The sequence below is a fragment of the Microtus ochrogaster genome, chromosome 21 (assembly GCF_000317375.1).
Source record: "Microtus ochrogaster isolate Prairie Vole_2 chromosome 21, MicOch1.0, whole genome shotgun sequence".
NCBI lineage: Eukaryota > Metazoa > Chordata > Mammalia > Rodentia > Cricetidae > Microtus > Microtus ochrogaster.
Genome location: NC_022022.1, coordinates 2,727,616 through 2,742,171, shown reverse-complemented (window position 1 = coordinate 2,742,171; position 14,556 = coordinate 2,727,616). Strand labels below are relative to the sequence as shown.

Genomic DNA, 14,556 nt, shown 5'->3' with positions numbered 1-14,556 from the left:
GAGATCCGCCTGCCTCTGCCTCCCGAGTGCTGGGATTAAAGGCGTGCGCCACCATCGCCCGGCTTCTTTTTTGTTTTTTATCAGACAGGGTTTCTCTACATAGTCTTGGATGTCCTGGAACTCCCTTTAAAGACTAGCCTGGACTCAAACTCACAGAAACCCTCCTGCCTCTGCCTCCCAGGTGCTGAGATTAAGACCTGCGCCACCACCAGGCTTTTGTGTGTGTAATGTATGTGTGTGTGCCTGTGCATACACATGTGCACAAGGCTAGAGAGGCTTACCCTGTGTCTTCTACTGTCTCAGGAAAATGGTTAATGTCAGGTGCCAACTTGACAAGACCTAGACTCACCTAGGAAATAGGTCTCTGAGCATGTTTGTAGGGGATGCTCTCACTCAGGTTAACTCGTGTGAGGCCATTCCCTGAGGAAGTCCTGGATTATAAAGTTAAGCATTGGGCCCATCCATTGTTCTCTGACTATGGGGGCAGAGAGTCCAGCTGCTGCACTGGGACTATACCCAAACTGGGGGTCAGAATAGACCCTTTCTCCCTTAGGTTGTTTTGTCAAGAGCATTTGGTCACAGACAGCAGCAGGAAATGAACCTAAGACAGGCAGGATCTCTCCCTGAACCTGGAGATCTCCTCCCACCTAGGCTGGTAGCTAGCAAGTCCCAGTGAGGGGCACTGGGGTGAGGGGCACTTGTGAGATCACAGCTAGCTTAAGCGTGTGCTGGGTTCCAAGCTCAGGTTCTCATGACTGGACAGCCCTCTTAACTCAGAACCATCTCTCCAGCCCCCTATTCATTCATTCATTCATTCATTCATTCATTCATTCATTTGGTTTTTCGAGACAGGGTTTCTCTGTGTAGCTTTGGAGCCTGTCCTGGAACTAGCTCTGAGGACAAGGCTGGCCTTGAACTCACAGAGATCCGCCTGCCTTTGCCTCCCAAGATTAAAGTGCTTGGATTAAGGCAAGCAGCCACCACCACATCAGGCCACCAACTTTGACTAAGAGCCATTCTTTTTTGCCTAGGATTTTGAGAAGAGGTTTTGTTATATGATTCAGGCTGGATTTGAACTCTACACCCTCTTATCTTAGTCTCCTGAGTGCTGGGGTTATAGGTGTGTACCAACATTATTATTTTTTTAATAAAATTTTTTACATTTATTTACTTTGTGTGTATGTGTATGGGATAAGGATGTAGAAGGCAGAGGACAACTTTTGGGAATTGGTTCTTGCCTTTCACTACGCAGGTTCCAAAGACAAGGTGTCACTGTGTAGCCCTTGCTAGCCTGAAACTCACTGTGTAGACCAGGCTGGCCTTGAACTCATGCTTGGCTGGCTGCCTCTGCTGCTGGGATTCAAGGTGTGGGCCACTATGCCTGGCTATAGATAAATCTTTTTTTTTAAGAGAGGGTTTTTTTTTTTTTTGCTATTCTGGAACTCAATCTGTAGACCAGGCTAGTTTTGAACTCATAGAGGTCCACCTGCTTCTGCCTCCTGAGTGCTGGGATAAAAGGTGTGTGCCACTATGCCTGGCTATAGATAAATCTTTTTTTTTAAGAGAGGGTTTTTTTTTTTTTTGCTATTCTGGAACTCAATCTGTAGACCAGGCTAGTTTTGAACTCATAGAGGTCCACCTGCTTCTGCCTCCTGAGTGCTGGGATTAAAGGTGTGCACCACCATTGCCCAACTTAAGATAAACCTTCAAAAAAAATTTTAGAACATTTTGTTTTTATTTATGTGAATGTATGTTTTGCCTGCATGTATATATGTGTAGCACATGCATGGCACAGATCCCTGGACTGGAGTTAGGACGTATGGCTGTGAGTCAGCAAATAGGAGAACATAGAGAACGTGGGTCCTCTGCAAAAGCAGGGCTCTGAACTGCTGAGCAATCTCTCCAATCCCCAGAAATAAACAAATCTTTAGAAAGAACAATACAGGCTGGAGAGATGGCTCAGCGGTTAAGAGCATTGCCTGCTCTTTCAAAGGTCCTGAGTTCAGGGCTGGAGAGATGGCTCAGAGGTTAAGAGCACTGTCTGCTCTTCCAAAGATCATGAGTTCAATGCCCAGCAACCACATGGTGGCTCACAACCATCTATAATGGGATCTGGCACCCTCTTCTGGCCTGCAGACACACATGCAAACAGAATACTGTATACATAATAAATAAACAAACAAACAAACAAACAAACAAACATTAAAAAAAACTAAAAATAAATAAAGTTCCAGACCAATCTGTGTTCACAGCGTGAGAAACCCAAGGAAACAAGCAGGCCTCACATCCAACAAGGCGACCTCAGGGCCTTGCCTCTTTTTCTTGCATTGTTGGGGATCAAATCCAGAGCCTGTGCAACTTGTCAAGTTATTCTACCACTGAGCCTTATTTCTATTGTCCTGGTTTTGTGGTGAGGTCTTTGTTTGCTACCCTGGCTGGCCTCAAATCCCAGGGCTCATGTGATCCTTTCTGAACCTCCCAAGTACCTACAATTATAGCCCAGTGCCCATAGTAGGCTCCTAACAGCCTTTTTTTTTTTTTTTGGTTTTTTCGAGACAGGGTTTCTCTGTGGTTTTGGAGCCTGTCCTGGAACTAGTTCTTGTAGACCAGGCTGGTCTCGAACTCAGAGATCCGCCTGCCTCTGCCTCCCGAGTGCTGGGATTAAAGGCGTGCGCCACCACCGCCCGGCTCCTAACAGCCTTTTTGCCCTATACTTTCTTCTCTTCTAACTTGCTCTGTGAGTTCTTACCCCATCCTCCTACCTCTAGATGCCTACGCCATTCCCTCCCGGGACCCAGTTCCCGCAGGAGCTTCCCTAGACTGAGTCCTGCTGCACCCCCTGCGCTTCCACAGCGCTACACAGCATGGCTCCACTGGGTTGATAAGGCTGGTTCACCCAGCTCGGCCTTCAGGGAGCACTAAGCTCCACAGGGCAGACATGCACTGTTTTTTTATGGCCTACACAAGTTTTAAAGCAGTTCTTTGTAGATACAACTTAATTAAAGAAGACAGACTAAATACAACTCCTAAGTGTGGTTCCAGCTTGCCTTAGGTCCATAGAAAGCACCATCTCCAGGGTTAAGGTCCCAGGGTTCTCCAAATTCCTCCAAGGCTTGTTGTAGGACCTTAGAGAGAGCAAGATGAGGAGTATGAAGGAGACATTAGCAAGATAACCTGCTGGCCCATGAAAATTAACACCCAGAGCTCATGCGTTTCTCTGAAGACCTGGGCTACTCCCCCCCCCCCCACACACACAAGGCAGACTGGTTTATCTGCTTGGTTTCCCTTTCTCCTACTCACCTGCTCAGCCTGGTCCCATAGGTGAGGTTCCCCTAGGAAGCCAGACGGCCGGGTAGATAAAGCCAGGTGGAAGGAAAAACCAAGAACAGCATAAACAGATCGGAGAAAATCAAGGCAGCCTCGGATCTCTGCTTCCAGCTAGAGACAGGAAGTCAGGATGTCAGCTAGATGCCGGCTGGAAATCTGAGGTGATAGGTAGTTCTAAGGAAGACAGGGCAGGGGTGGGGTAGTGGTGATGGACCGGGACCAGAGGGATAGCTATACTACAGTATAAGAAAGGCACCCGAAGCCTATGGATGCGGCTCGGTTGGTATACTGCCTGGCTAGCACGCATGATTTCTAGCACTGTATAAATCAGGCATGGTGGCACACGCCAGTAATCCCAGCACTCAAATGAAGATCATTCTCGGCTACATAAAAAGGCAGAGGAAGTTAACACATTTGAAGAACAAGGAAAGTCACCTGATTTGGTGCACAGAAGATGTGAGCATCATCCTGTTGGAAGCGCCATAGCCGTGTCAATCCTCCCAGACCGCCAGAGGCCTCAGCACGATGCAAGACTCCAAAATCAGCCAGCCGCACAGGTAGTTCCCGCCAGGATCTGGGCCGGTGGGCGAACATGAGGCTGAAGTTGGGATGGGAAAAAGTTAGGGCCAAAGGGAAAAGGAGCTATGGCTAGCTGTTCCTTTTCCTACTCTTTTTTTTTTTTTTTTTTTTGAGACAAAGTCTTAGTATGCAGCCCTGGCTGGCCTAAATTCAGACGTGTGGCATAGGCTGGCCTCTGCCTCTCCAGTCCTGAGACTGCTGCTGCTGTCTACAGTGCTCACCCTTCCCTCTGCACTCTCCCGCTGGGTCCTGCCAATCCTATCCTGAGTGTCTGCTCAACAGCCACATTTTGGCAGGGCACGGTGGTGCATGCCTTAACACCACCAGGCAGAGACAAGCAGGTCTCTAAGTGTGAGGCCAGCCTGGTCTATGTAGTGAGTCTGGGGCCAGCCAGGGCTGCACAGTCGGACCCTGTCTAGAAGAAGATGAAAAAAAGTTAAACTCTCAGTCACGTAAGAACAGGCATCATTTACTGTGTCCATTTTCTGTGATGGGTACAGAGTCTCAATATTGCTAACGAAAAAAGGCCCAAGAAATGGAATAGTTTCCCAAAATTCACTCGGGTAAATACTGAATCTACCTGTAGTAGATTCAAGACCCAAATGAGATGCCCCGATATTCTTTCCAAGGTACTTTATATTACTTTACATTTTTGTGACCTGTTATCCCAGTCCCTGGAGGAACCAGGCTTCCTGGCTCCCAACTCACCAGTGTGCAGGGCAATTCATGGGCTTGAGAGCAAGCGTGTCTTTGGGACACCTGGCAGGGTGGCCACTCTGAGAGCTGTCGGGACCATTAGTGCCTGGGGGCTTCAGGGAAAACATGTCTGCCCTATAATGCTCCCAATGTCCTGACTGTTCCCAGAGTTTTGTAGAAAACAGTGTGGGAGTTTTCACCTCTGAGAAACCACGACGGGCGTACTCGGCCTGAAAAAGTGAACACAGACACCATAAGTCAGTGTTACTGAGAGGAGAGGAAACACGAGCTTTGTGATTCTCTCAGGGACTCAGACCACGCCGGCCACAGCTACAAGCGATTAAACACCATGCAGACCCTTTAAGCTGCTTCCCTGCAGACCACACAACAGTTAATACCTTGTTCAAAGTCAGCAGAACATTACAGGTTTACGCTCTTTTCCTTTGAGACAGGATCTTGCTATGCGACCCAGGCTGTCCTCAAACTCATGATCCTCTGCTTACTCTCTGTCCGGGACTACAGGCACATGCCACCATGCCTGAGCCAAACTCAAAGACCTTGGCTTCCTCTAGTCCCCACATGGCTTTCGTCTGCACATGTGCTCTGCTTACCCTGATGAAAGCCACCAGGGCATTATAGACTCTTGTCCCGCGGGGCAGGAAAAAGCAGCTCCCAGGGCTCAGTTCGTGGAAGAAGAAGAGCTCCTGTTCCTAGGAAAAGGATAGTACCTGTCACTCAAAGAGGGGAGGGCATTGGAACTAAAGGAGCAAATGACAGAGCTGCTCCCTGCATTGACTGAATCTTTGGGCAAATTCACAATCACATTCTTTGGTCAGGTGTGGTTGTTTGAGCCTGTAATCCCAGTATTTGGGATGTAGAGGCAGGGGGGTTAGGAGTTTAGGTCATTCTTGGCTACAGCGGGAGGCCAGCAAGGCTACATGAGACTGTCTAGAGAAATAACAACTGAAACAAAAATCAAGACAAAACCAACAAAAAGTTCCCATCACATCCCTTCACCTTGCACCCTGTCACCATCCTCCCCTCTTCTGTTCTCTGTACCTTCCCAATGCGTCTGTGGTCTCTCAACTCCGCTTCCTCCCTCCAGGCTTCCCAGCTCCTCAGTAACTCTGCCTTGGGGAAAGAAATTCCTGACACTCTCTGCAGTGTCTCCGGAGCTCCCGAGGACCTCCACACAGCTGAGGAGTTCTGTGAGAGGCAGAGGATATCAAAAAGAAGATGAAAAGGACCGGAGACACCGACCTTCTGTCAAATCTCTGATGCTCTTGCTCTTGTGTCAGAGGTGACCACCTGAAGACCAGTTCACCTCCGAGTGCTTTCCTTCCACAAGTACCCGCAGGATGGCTTCTCCATCCTTTGGTGACCTGGGTTGTATCTTCTATACATCCTGGTCAGCTGCAGTCTCACACAGCACTTCTTCTCTACATTCCCACTGCCCCACCAGCACCTTACAGTAGGCTCCACCTCCTAATAAATCACTGCTTAGGAGAAAAACCAAATGTCCATCTGTCCACCTTTCCTTATCAGAACTCCAGACAGCTGCTAGAGAAGTCAGACTTCCACACCCATCTACGCCTAGCCGTATGAAATTCAAATGCCCCTGCTTGCGCTTCAACAGTGTTAATAAGAACCTTCGCTGTTGTTTTTAACACAGGGCCTCAGGTAGTCAAAGGTGACCCCAGATGTGATGTAACACTCAAGGATAACCCTGAATTCCTTATCTTACTGCCTCCATTTCCCAAGTGCTGGGATCACAGGCATGTATTAACATGTCTAGTTTGAAAGAACCAACAATTTATAGCCTTTTTCTTTTCTTTTTTTAAAAATTTTTTATGGTTTATTTAACTTTATTTTATATGCATTGGTGTGAAGGTGTCAGATCCCCTGCAACTGGATCTACAGACAGTTGTGAGCTGCCATGTGGGTGCTGGGAATTGAACCCGGATCCTCTGGAATAGCAGTCAGTACTCTTAACCACTAAGCCATCTCTCCAGCCCCAATAAGCCTTTTTCTTGAACGCTGTCCTGAGCTAGCTGACTTTGTTTCTATGGTGTGGCTGTACCAGTGGTACAGGAATAGTCAGTCTCATTTCACAGATAGGAGCAGCAGGTAAGGAGATTTGGCTAACGCCACACCTCACTAGTAACAGAATAAGATCACGTACATGACTAAGTTTTCAGGAGGTTTTTTCTACACATCTGCCTGTCTCTTGCTACCTTCCATCCCATGCAGTACCACGATGTGTAGGAAGAGCACTTCATGGAATGCCCTTGCCTTGGGTGATCTCCCTGGTATCTGTCCAACAGAAGCACCTGTTCTCCCAGACATGGTCCTTCTCGACAATGCCTTCCTCATATGACCCCGTAACGATCTTGCTTCATTTCCCTTAATCCAGACCCAGACTAGGGAGTCTTAATTGAATTCTGGACCCTGCCATGAAACCTTGAGATTCCAGAATGGGGGAACCTGTCTTCCTCCTAGATTCCCTCATAGTCATCAAGCGGAGAAGGGGCAGAGGGCTTTCTTTCGGCTCTGCAGCGCTCTCCCGAGAGCAGGGCGTCTAATCACACCGTCAGCTCACCGCCAGCAGCTTTAGAGCTCCAATCTGTCCAGCGTGCCGCAGATGGGGGCCCCGGCAAAGATCCACTGACATGCCACACCTGAGACAGAGAGGCCTCTTAGTGCTTTCCAGGTTCTCCTGTTCAGTTTAGTTCAGCTTCAACTGACAGAAGGGGTGTTGATACAGAAGCTGTTTTGCCAACAGAGAGTAAAAGCAAATTCCTCTTCCCACTTCTTTTTCTAGAGCAATACAGATTGCCAGCCATCACCCTTCCTTTAGTCCAGTTCTTTGCTCTTGACAAGGCTCACCCATACACTGTTGCTGTTGGGCCTGTCACTTTCTCCTCGATCAGATGAAGCTTGAAGTGGTTATCCTAGAGGAAGGCAGAAAGGCGTGTGGAGCTACAAGGGCATCCTGGAGCCATCCTTTCCTTCAAGTCTCACCAAACTTCCCTCACTGCCAACTCACCTTGAAGAGCTGCCGAAGCTGATCCCGAGAAGCCTCTAGCCTCCGGAATGGCGGTGCTGCAGCTATGATCTCCTGGCAAACCCGTTCTAAAAGGGGCAACTCTGGGCTCCGGACTGTCCTGGAAAAGGGAATTGTTGACCTGTTTCTTCAGAGACAACCCGAGTCATGACACATTAGCTAAGGAGTAAAGTTCTGCCCTTTGACGAAGAAATCTATAATTAACTGGCAAAGACAAACTCAGAAAAAACAAATCGGAAATTATGTATAGTTTTTGTTGGATTGCTTTTCAAGACAGGGTTTCTCTTTGTGGCCCTGGCTATCTTGGAACTCACTCTATAGACCATATAGGTTAGCTTTGAACTCACAGAGATCCGCCTGCCTCTGCCTCCTGAGTGCTGGGATCAAAGGGCTGCACCAGAACAACAGCATAGATTATTTTGTGTGTGCATGGTGCTGAAGACTGAACCCAGGTCTGTGACCATGCTAGGCAAGCACTCTATAGGCAAGACAGGAGGCTAAAAATGAGAAAGGGAGAGAGAAGGAGCAGAAAGACAGTGTATGCTGAAGGAAGGAAAGCCGGAGGAATGAGACCACAATAGTAATAAACTCCCACGGACTGGAAGAGGGGGGTTCCAGCAGAGTTAGAACACAAGCTTGCTAGAGCTTCTCCTCGAAACTGCACTTGCTCTGAGACCCCGGAAACCACCCCAGAATCAATCCCCTTCCTTGGACGGCTCACCTCTCTTTTCCCAGGAAGAAATCATGGTAAAAGCCAGATTCTGTACTTGGACCTCGGCAGAGAACAGCACCCAGTTGTTGCTCAGCTGCTGCGCCCAGAACGTGGGCACTAGAGTGCCAGAATACCTGGAGGGACAGGACCAAAATGAGCTCGGCAACTGCTAGCTAGGTCCCGGCTCTGCTGCCTTCCTCGGAGCTGGCTGAGAAGCTGCAGCACTTGTCTTAAGATTGCCTGCTGCAAAATGGAGAGTCTAGGTTTCTGAGAGTGACTTCTGCACAGTAAACAGTTGTCTAAAGGGGGCTGGAGAGACGCTCCAATGCTCAAGGATGCTGTTCCTGTAGGTGAAGCAGATTTGGGTCCCAGCACCCAGATTGTGGCTCACAGTCACCTGTAACTCTGACTTCAGGGGATCTGACACCCTCTTCTAGACTGGCCTTCTGTGCTGTAGAGTTTCCTGATATACTAGTGGTTCCTGACTGGCTGTGCTGGCACACGCAGACAGAAAGCTACGGTTGGCGACTGCTGTCACTGTTGCTTGTGTGTGTATGTGTGTCGCTACAACCCAGGGCTTCATCCATTCGCCATCCGCAGCTTCTGCTTTGCCTGCCTTCTGGTGCCACTTCTTTCTAGTCCAGAAATCTAGTGTGATGGAACTATTCTTGGATTTGTTCACTGTCCACATTTGGATGACAAAAGAAATACATTTTTCTGGATCCTAGTAAGCAAGCTCTATGATATCTGAGCTGACACGGAATGAACAAAGCACCTAGGTTTTGTGCTCAGTCATGGAACCCCATGAGAACTGAGCACACATCATGGGTGACTTGCACTGTGTGTATGCAAGAATTGCGGAGGTTGAAAAGGCACGTTACCCTTCTGCTTCCCAGCTCATTCTCTCCCTTTCACTAGCACACAAGCTGTTTGATCAACAGAACAATGCTAAGTAAATGCCTTCATCAAGGCTTCCAGCTTTGATCAGATGGTGAATATAGTCTGTGGCATGTCTCCTCAGTTGCAAACTGAGAAACTGAGGCAAAAAAAATTAGAATTTCGCCAGGTGGTGGTGGCGCAGGCCTTTAATCCCAGCACTGGGGAGGCAGAAGCAAGCGGATCTCTGTGAGTTCAAGGTTAGCCTGCTCTACAGAGTGAGTTCCAGGACAGTCAAGGTTACACAGAGAAACTCTATCCTGAAAAACCAAAATACATAAGTAAAAATTAGAATTTCCAGTTTAAAGATCGTTTAGCTAATTAGGTTCTGTTCTTGTTATGTGGAAGAAACTTACCGCTTTGCCTTCTGGGGAATCAAAGGTCAGGAATCTGAGATGGCAGTCTGTCTCCAAGGGCCGCTCCAGGTCATAGAGCTCTCCATCTACTTCAGCAGCCACAGCCGTGCCAGCCAGTGTTGAGCTGCAGCAGGCGAGGGCAGGAGCGATGGAGAAGAGTGAGGTCACAGCCCACAAGGACAAGAGGCAGGTATCTCAGGAGCTTTATGTTTGTTAAGTGAAATGAGCTTCCAGTACAATAAAACTTACTATTCCTTTGCTCAATGGATAACAGAAGGACAGAGACTCAGAAACTACAAAGATAAATTATCAAGGACGCCTCACCCCCTTTTAAAGATAGGTCTTGTTATACGGTCCAGGCTGGCCTTGAATTCTGAATCTTTTGCCTCCACTGTCTGAATGTGAAGATTATAGGCCTCTACCACCAAATTTGGCAAGAAAGGCTATTCGGGTATAGTGGCTCACACCTGTAATCCAGCACTTGGGAGGCTTAAGCAGGAAGATTTTCATAAACTCAAGGCCAGCCAAGACTACAGTAAACACGGCCCTGAGTCACCATGAGGTGTGGCTGGGTCTCATGACTCTTCTGTAGACAGTAAGCATGCTTTCTCTGATTTCCACAACAACTTAGCAGCCTGGCCTTGCCCCTCCTCTCCTCGTTCTCTTCAGGCAGCTGCTAAGACTTACAGCTTGACTGCCCTGCAGGTAGGTTCTTGTTCTCTCTCTCTATTCCTTTTAGTTGTTCGAGACTGGGTTTCTCTGTGTAGCTTTGGAGCCTGACCTGGAACTAGCTCTTGTAGACCAGGCTGGTATTGAATTCACAGAGATCCACCTGCCTCTGCCTCCCCAGTGCTGGAATTAAAGTTGTGCACCACCACTGTCTGGCTTTATTCATATTTTGAGACAGGATTTCTCTGCATACTCTTGGCTGTCCTGGAACTTGCTCTGTAGACCAGACTGACCTCAAACTCACAGAGATCCACCTGCCTCTGCCTCCCAAGTTCTGGGATTAAAGAACTGTGCCAACACTGCCAGGTGGGAGGTTTTTTTCTTTAAGTCAAATAAACTGTCCTTGAACTTGGGAAAAAAAAAAAAGCATGGGTAGAAGACCTAACTTAGTCTGTAAAAGCTTGCTTGCATGCAAACAGACCTGGGTTTGATCCCCAGTCTTCTATTAACTAGAAATGGTGGTGCACACCTCTAATGTCAGAACTCAGGAAGTGGACGCAGAAGAGTCAAGACAGCTCAGACATGGAGCCCGAGCATGTCTGTAAGGGGTAAGGGTGCTTGTTGTCAAGTCTGATGAAGGAAAGAACGTCCTCCCGAAAGTTGTTCTTTAACCTCCACTGTGCACTGGGTCATGCATGTGTGTGGGCATGCACAGGCACACATGTGTGAGCACGAGGACAGGGAAACATACTAAACACAAAAAATAAATAAAATCTGTACGAAAAAATTTTGGAGACAGGATCTCCCTACACAGCCCAGGTTGCCTGGAACTTATGGTGTACCAGGCTGGCCTTGCATTAGAGACCCACCTGCCCCATGGGTGCTGGGATTAAAGGTACGCACCACCACACCAACAATTTTTTTTTTCTTTTAAAAGATGCTTCTTTGGGGGGGGGGGTATTCTTCCCTGGGAGCCATTAACCATGTTTTTAGAAACAGAGTCTCTCATTGGCAAAGGAGCTCCCCCAGCAGGGTGGGAGGCTGTCCAGACAGTACAGGAATCTGTTGGGATTACAAGAACATGTCACCACATCCACCCTTTTTATTTTTAAACTTAAAATACTATTTCATGCCGGGCGGTGGTGGCGCACGCCTGTAATCCCAGCACTCGGGAGGCAGAGGCAGGCGGATCTCTGTGAGTTCGAGGCCAGCCTGGTCTACCAAGGGAGTTCCAGGACAGGCTCCAAAGCTACAGAGAAACCCTGTCTCGAAAAAACCAAAATAAATAAATAAATAAATAAATAAATAAAAATAAAATAAATACTATTTCATTCATTTATGGGGGGGGGCATATGCTACAGACCCTTATGCTTGTGTGGCAACCACTCAGATGACTTCACCTCCTCTCCCTGACCAAAGACTACCCTTTTTTTTTGTTGTTGTTGTTGCTTTTTCGAGACAGGGTTTCTCTGTGGTTTTGGAGCCTGTCCTGGAACTAGCTCTTGTAGACCAGGCTGGTCTCGAATACACAAGAGATCCGCCTGCCTCTGCCTCCCAAGTGCTGGGATTAAAGGCGTGCGCCACCACCGCCGGCAAGACTACCCTTTTTGACAGGAAACAAAGAAAAAAAAAACTGTTTTCTTTCCCTGACCAGGTGCAGAGAAAATAATGGACAGAAAAAATAATTCTTGTAAGTAGAGGTTGGCTTGATACCTGATCTGCTGGGCTAGTTGGTAAGGGGTTGTGTTCCACGCAACAGCATCTACCTTCTGGCCTTCAGGAAGTGATATCTTAATAGCCCGGGCTTTCTTCTGTGTCACACTCGCTAACCTTTTCACCTGAGCGGCCCATAGCTCCTCAAAGAGGGCAAATCGCTCTGCCAGCCAATGGGGAGAAGTCAGCACAGAGGCCTGAGGAGAAAGGCACAAATTAGGAAGTTATTTCTGGCCGTATTTCCACTACTCCGCAAAGGGGGCGGTGGGGGTTGTGGATGTTTAAGTTCACAGTAGGCGTCAGGTTGGGGGTTCATGGGGACCGCACATTTCAGAGTGGGGCAGCAGGGTATGGGGAGGCTGGACAGCCTGCACTCTGGACTCTGCTGGGCTGGACGGTTAGGAGCTTTGCGTACCTCATGCACTGTGTGCAGCTCGCAGCCGCGGAACCCCAGCAGCGGGAGCCCGAGCCGACGCCACCTCAGACAGAGAGCCATGCTGCCTCAAGTCGGTGCCTCCATGCTCAGATCATCGCTTTCTCACCAGAGTCCTCATTGGCGGCTGAGCTAACAATATCCCCTCCTATTGGATAAAGTGGCCGCCACTCGGTCAGGTACCACCCCCAGGATATCCGCCGAGGCACGTCCACACTGCTGCAGTCGTTCCGGGAAAGGTTCCGGTTGACCGGAAGGTGAAAGCTGTGGCACATACCTGATGCCCAAAGTGACAGGAAGGTGCCCAACTTTTAGGACAAGGGCAGACCTTCTGAGAGCAAGAGTGAGAGAAAAACAGGAGTGGAAATTAGTCATTTTCCTCTAATCATAAATTTTTAGACATCCGTAAAGCAGGAAGGAAACAAGAGTACAGACACTGAAATTAAACATCTAGTGTATATCCTGGAACTGGTACTAAGTAGTTTTTGGTGAACTGTTTCTGTAATCTCGATTTTCTCATCTATAAAGCTAGAAGAAAAATATCCAGCCCAGCTGGGTGGTGGCGGCACACTCCTTTGAGAACAGCTTGGTCTACAAAGCGAGTTCCAGGACAGCAACCCTGTCAGGGGTGGGGGAATATCTGTTCCAGTTGTTGAGGCACACCTGATGTAAATAGTTAAACTCTCAATGTTTGGTATACTGTAATAAGAGGCACCAGCAGCAACATGCTGCTATTACCATTGGATATAACAACTCTAAGACCGGAACAATTGGTGGAAGCCATTCCTTGGGCCCTTCCTAGTCATTCGTGGTGGAGGGACTTCAAGACACAGCTAGATGTGAATTTTAATTTGTCATTGTTGTGTGTGTATGAAGTATGTTTGTGGGCACAGGCAGCAGAGCTGTGGAGGCCAGATGCCACCCTCCTGCAGATGCCACCCTCCTGGAGGCAGCTCTGTGATTTCACATCATGTGGGTTCTAGGGATAGAACTTAGGTTGCCAGGTTTGGGCAGCAGGTGCCTTTATCTGATGAGCCATCTTACTGGTCCCAGAAATGGAATTTGAAAAATCACAGAAGATAGTTTAAGGTCAAAAAGTGCTGATGACCTGGGCAGTGTTGGTGCAGGCCTTTAACCTCAGCACTAGGGAGACAAATGCAGGTGGATCTCAGTGAGTTCAAGGCCAGCTTGGTCTACAAAGTGAGTTCCAGGACAGCCAGGACAGTTCCACAGAGAAACCCTGTCTCAAAAAAACCAAATAAATAAAATTAAAAAAAAAAGGCGCTGATGAATTTCAGGTTTGCACGCTTCCAGCATTCCGTGTCCTTCCTCTAGCTGACCCCCTGATCACCTTAGAGGCATTTCTCTGTTCCTCACCTAAGCTTTGTGCCTTTTATTACTACTCCAGCCTTCATCTTCCTTTATCTTTTATTCCTCACCATTCAATCTAGGATACAGGGCTAGCTATATTTAGTTAGCTTTATACAGTAAAAACAGAAACATGGTCAGATGTGTGGAGAAGCATAAAAGGAAGGGAACTTGTTAGCGCCTGTTCGGGTCCCCTCACCTGGGGGTAAGGATGCTTAGTCCATTCCCAGACTGCAGTGGTGATAGGATCAAGGGGTCTTGTGGAAGAGTTGTCAGAAAAAGCTGCTTAACTTAGGCTTCCAGAGAGGCCCAAAGTTCTGTCTGGGGATGGCAGCTGACTTGCATCATAGCCCACTCTGGGGCTCCATCTTCTGATATCTTAGACATCCTGAAATACAAAGAAAGAGACAAGGCTGTAGAGATTTTGAGTGTGCATTCTTGTGGTGAGAGCACAGTGTTTTAAGTAGCATTTAGAAAGAATGGCAATGGCAGAACAAGGTTTTCTTGTGACGCTGTAACAGAGACAGGCAACAAAATGGTAGACACTCAATAACCATTGAGTTAAGTATGTACTGGAAACTCTACCTTTTGACATTAAAAAAAAAAATTCTACTGTGTCCTTTTGCTAGGATCACAGAGAGATGCCACCCTGGATGACAGCTCCTTACACTCATCCTTCAACATTTATCATGTGCAATGCACT

At 47.9% G+C, this 14,556-nt stretch overlaps 1 protein-coding gene across 2 annotated transcripts in view; it reads right to left on the bottom strand.

The window, feature by feature from the left end:
• The window catches only part of Tars2 (threonyl-tRNA synthetase 2, mitochondrial), an 18,948-nt gene extending 4,710 nt beyond the window's left edge, over positions 1-14,238 (bottom strand). For both annotated transcript variants that reach the window (XM_005356961.3, XM_013349860.2), the window contains exons 1-14: positions 14,053-14,238; positions 12,468-12,816; positions 12,053-12,249; positions 9,671-9,794; positions 8,388-8,512; positions 7,649-7,766; positions 7,489-7,553; positions 7,202-7,280; positions 5,662-5,808; positions 5,214-5,312; positions 4,615-4,832; positions 3,763-3,925; positions 3,301-3,438; positions 3,048-3,125 (exon numbers count right to left, since the gene is read on the bottom strand). In XM_005356961.3, the coding sequence (XP_005357018.1) occupies positions 3,048-3,125; positions 3,301-3,438; positions 3,763-3,925; positions 4,615-4,832; positions 5,214-5,312; positions 5,662-5,808; positions 7,202-7,280; positions 7,489-7,553; positions 7,649-7,766; positions 8,388-8,512; positions 9,671-9,794; positions 12,053-12,249; positions 12,468-12,548 (1,632 nt within the window). In that variant the 5' untranslated portion in view covers positions 12,549-12,816; positions 14,053-14,238. The remainder of the gene's footprint in view (positions 1-3,047; positions 3,126-3,300; positions 3,439-3,762; positions 3,926-4,614; positions 4,833-5,213; positions 5,313-5,661; positions 5,809-7,201; positions 7,281-7,488; positions 7,554-7,648; positions 7,767-8,387; positions 8,513-9,670; positions 9,795-12,052; positions 12,250-12,467; positions 12,817-14,052) is intronic.
• Between the last annotated feature and the right edge of the window lie 318 nt (positions 14,239-14,556).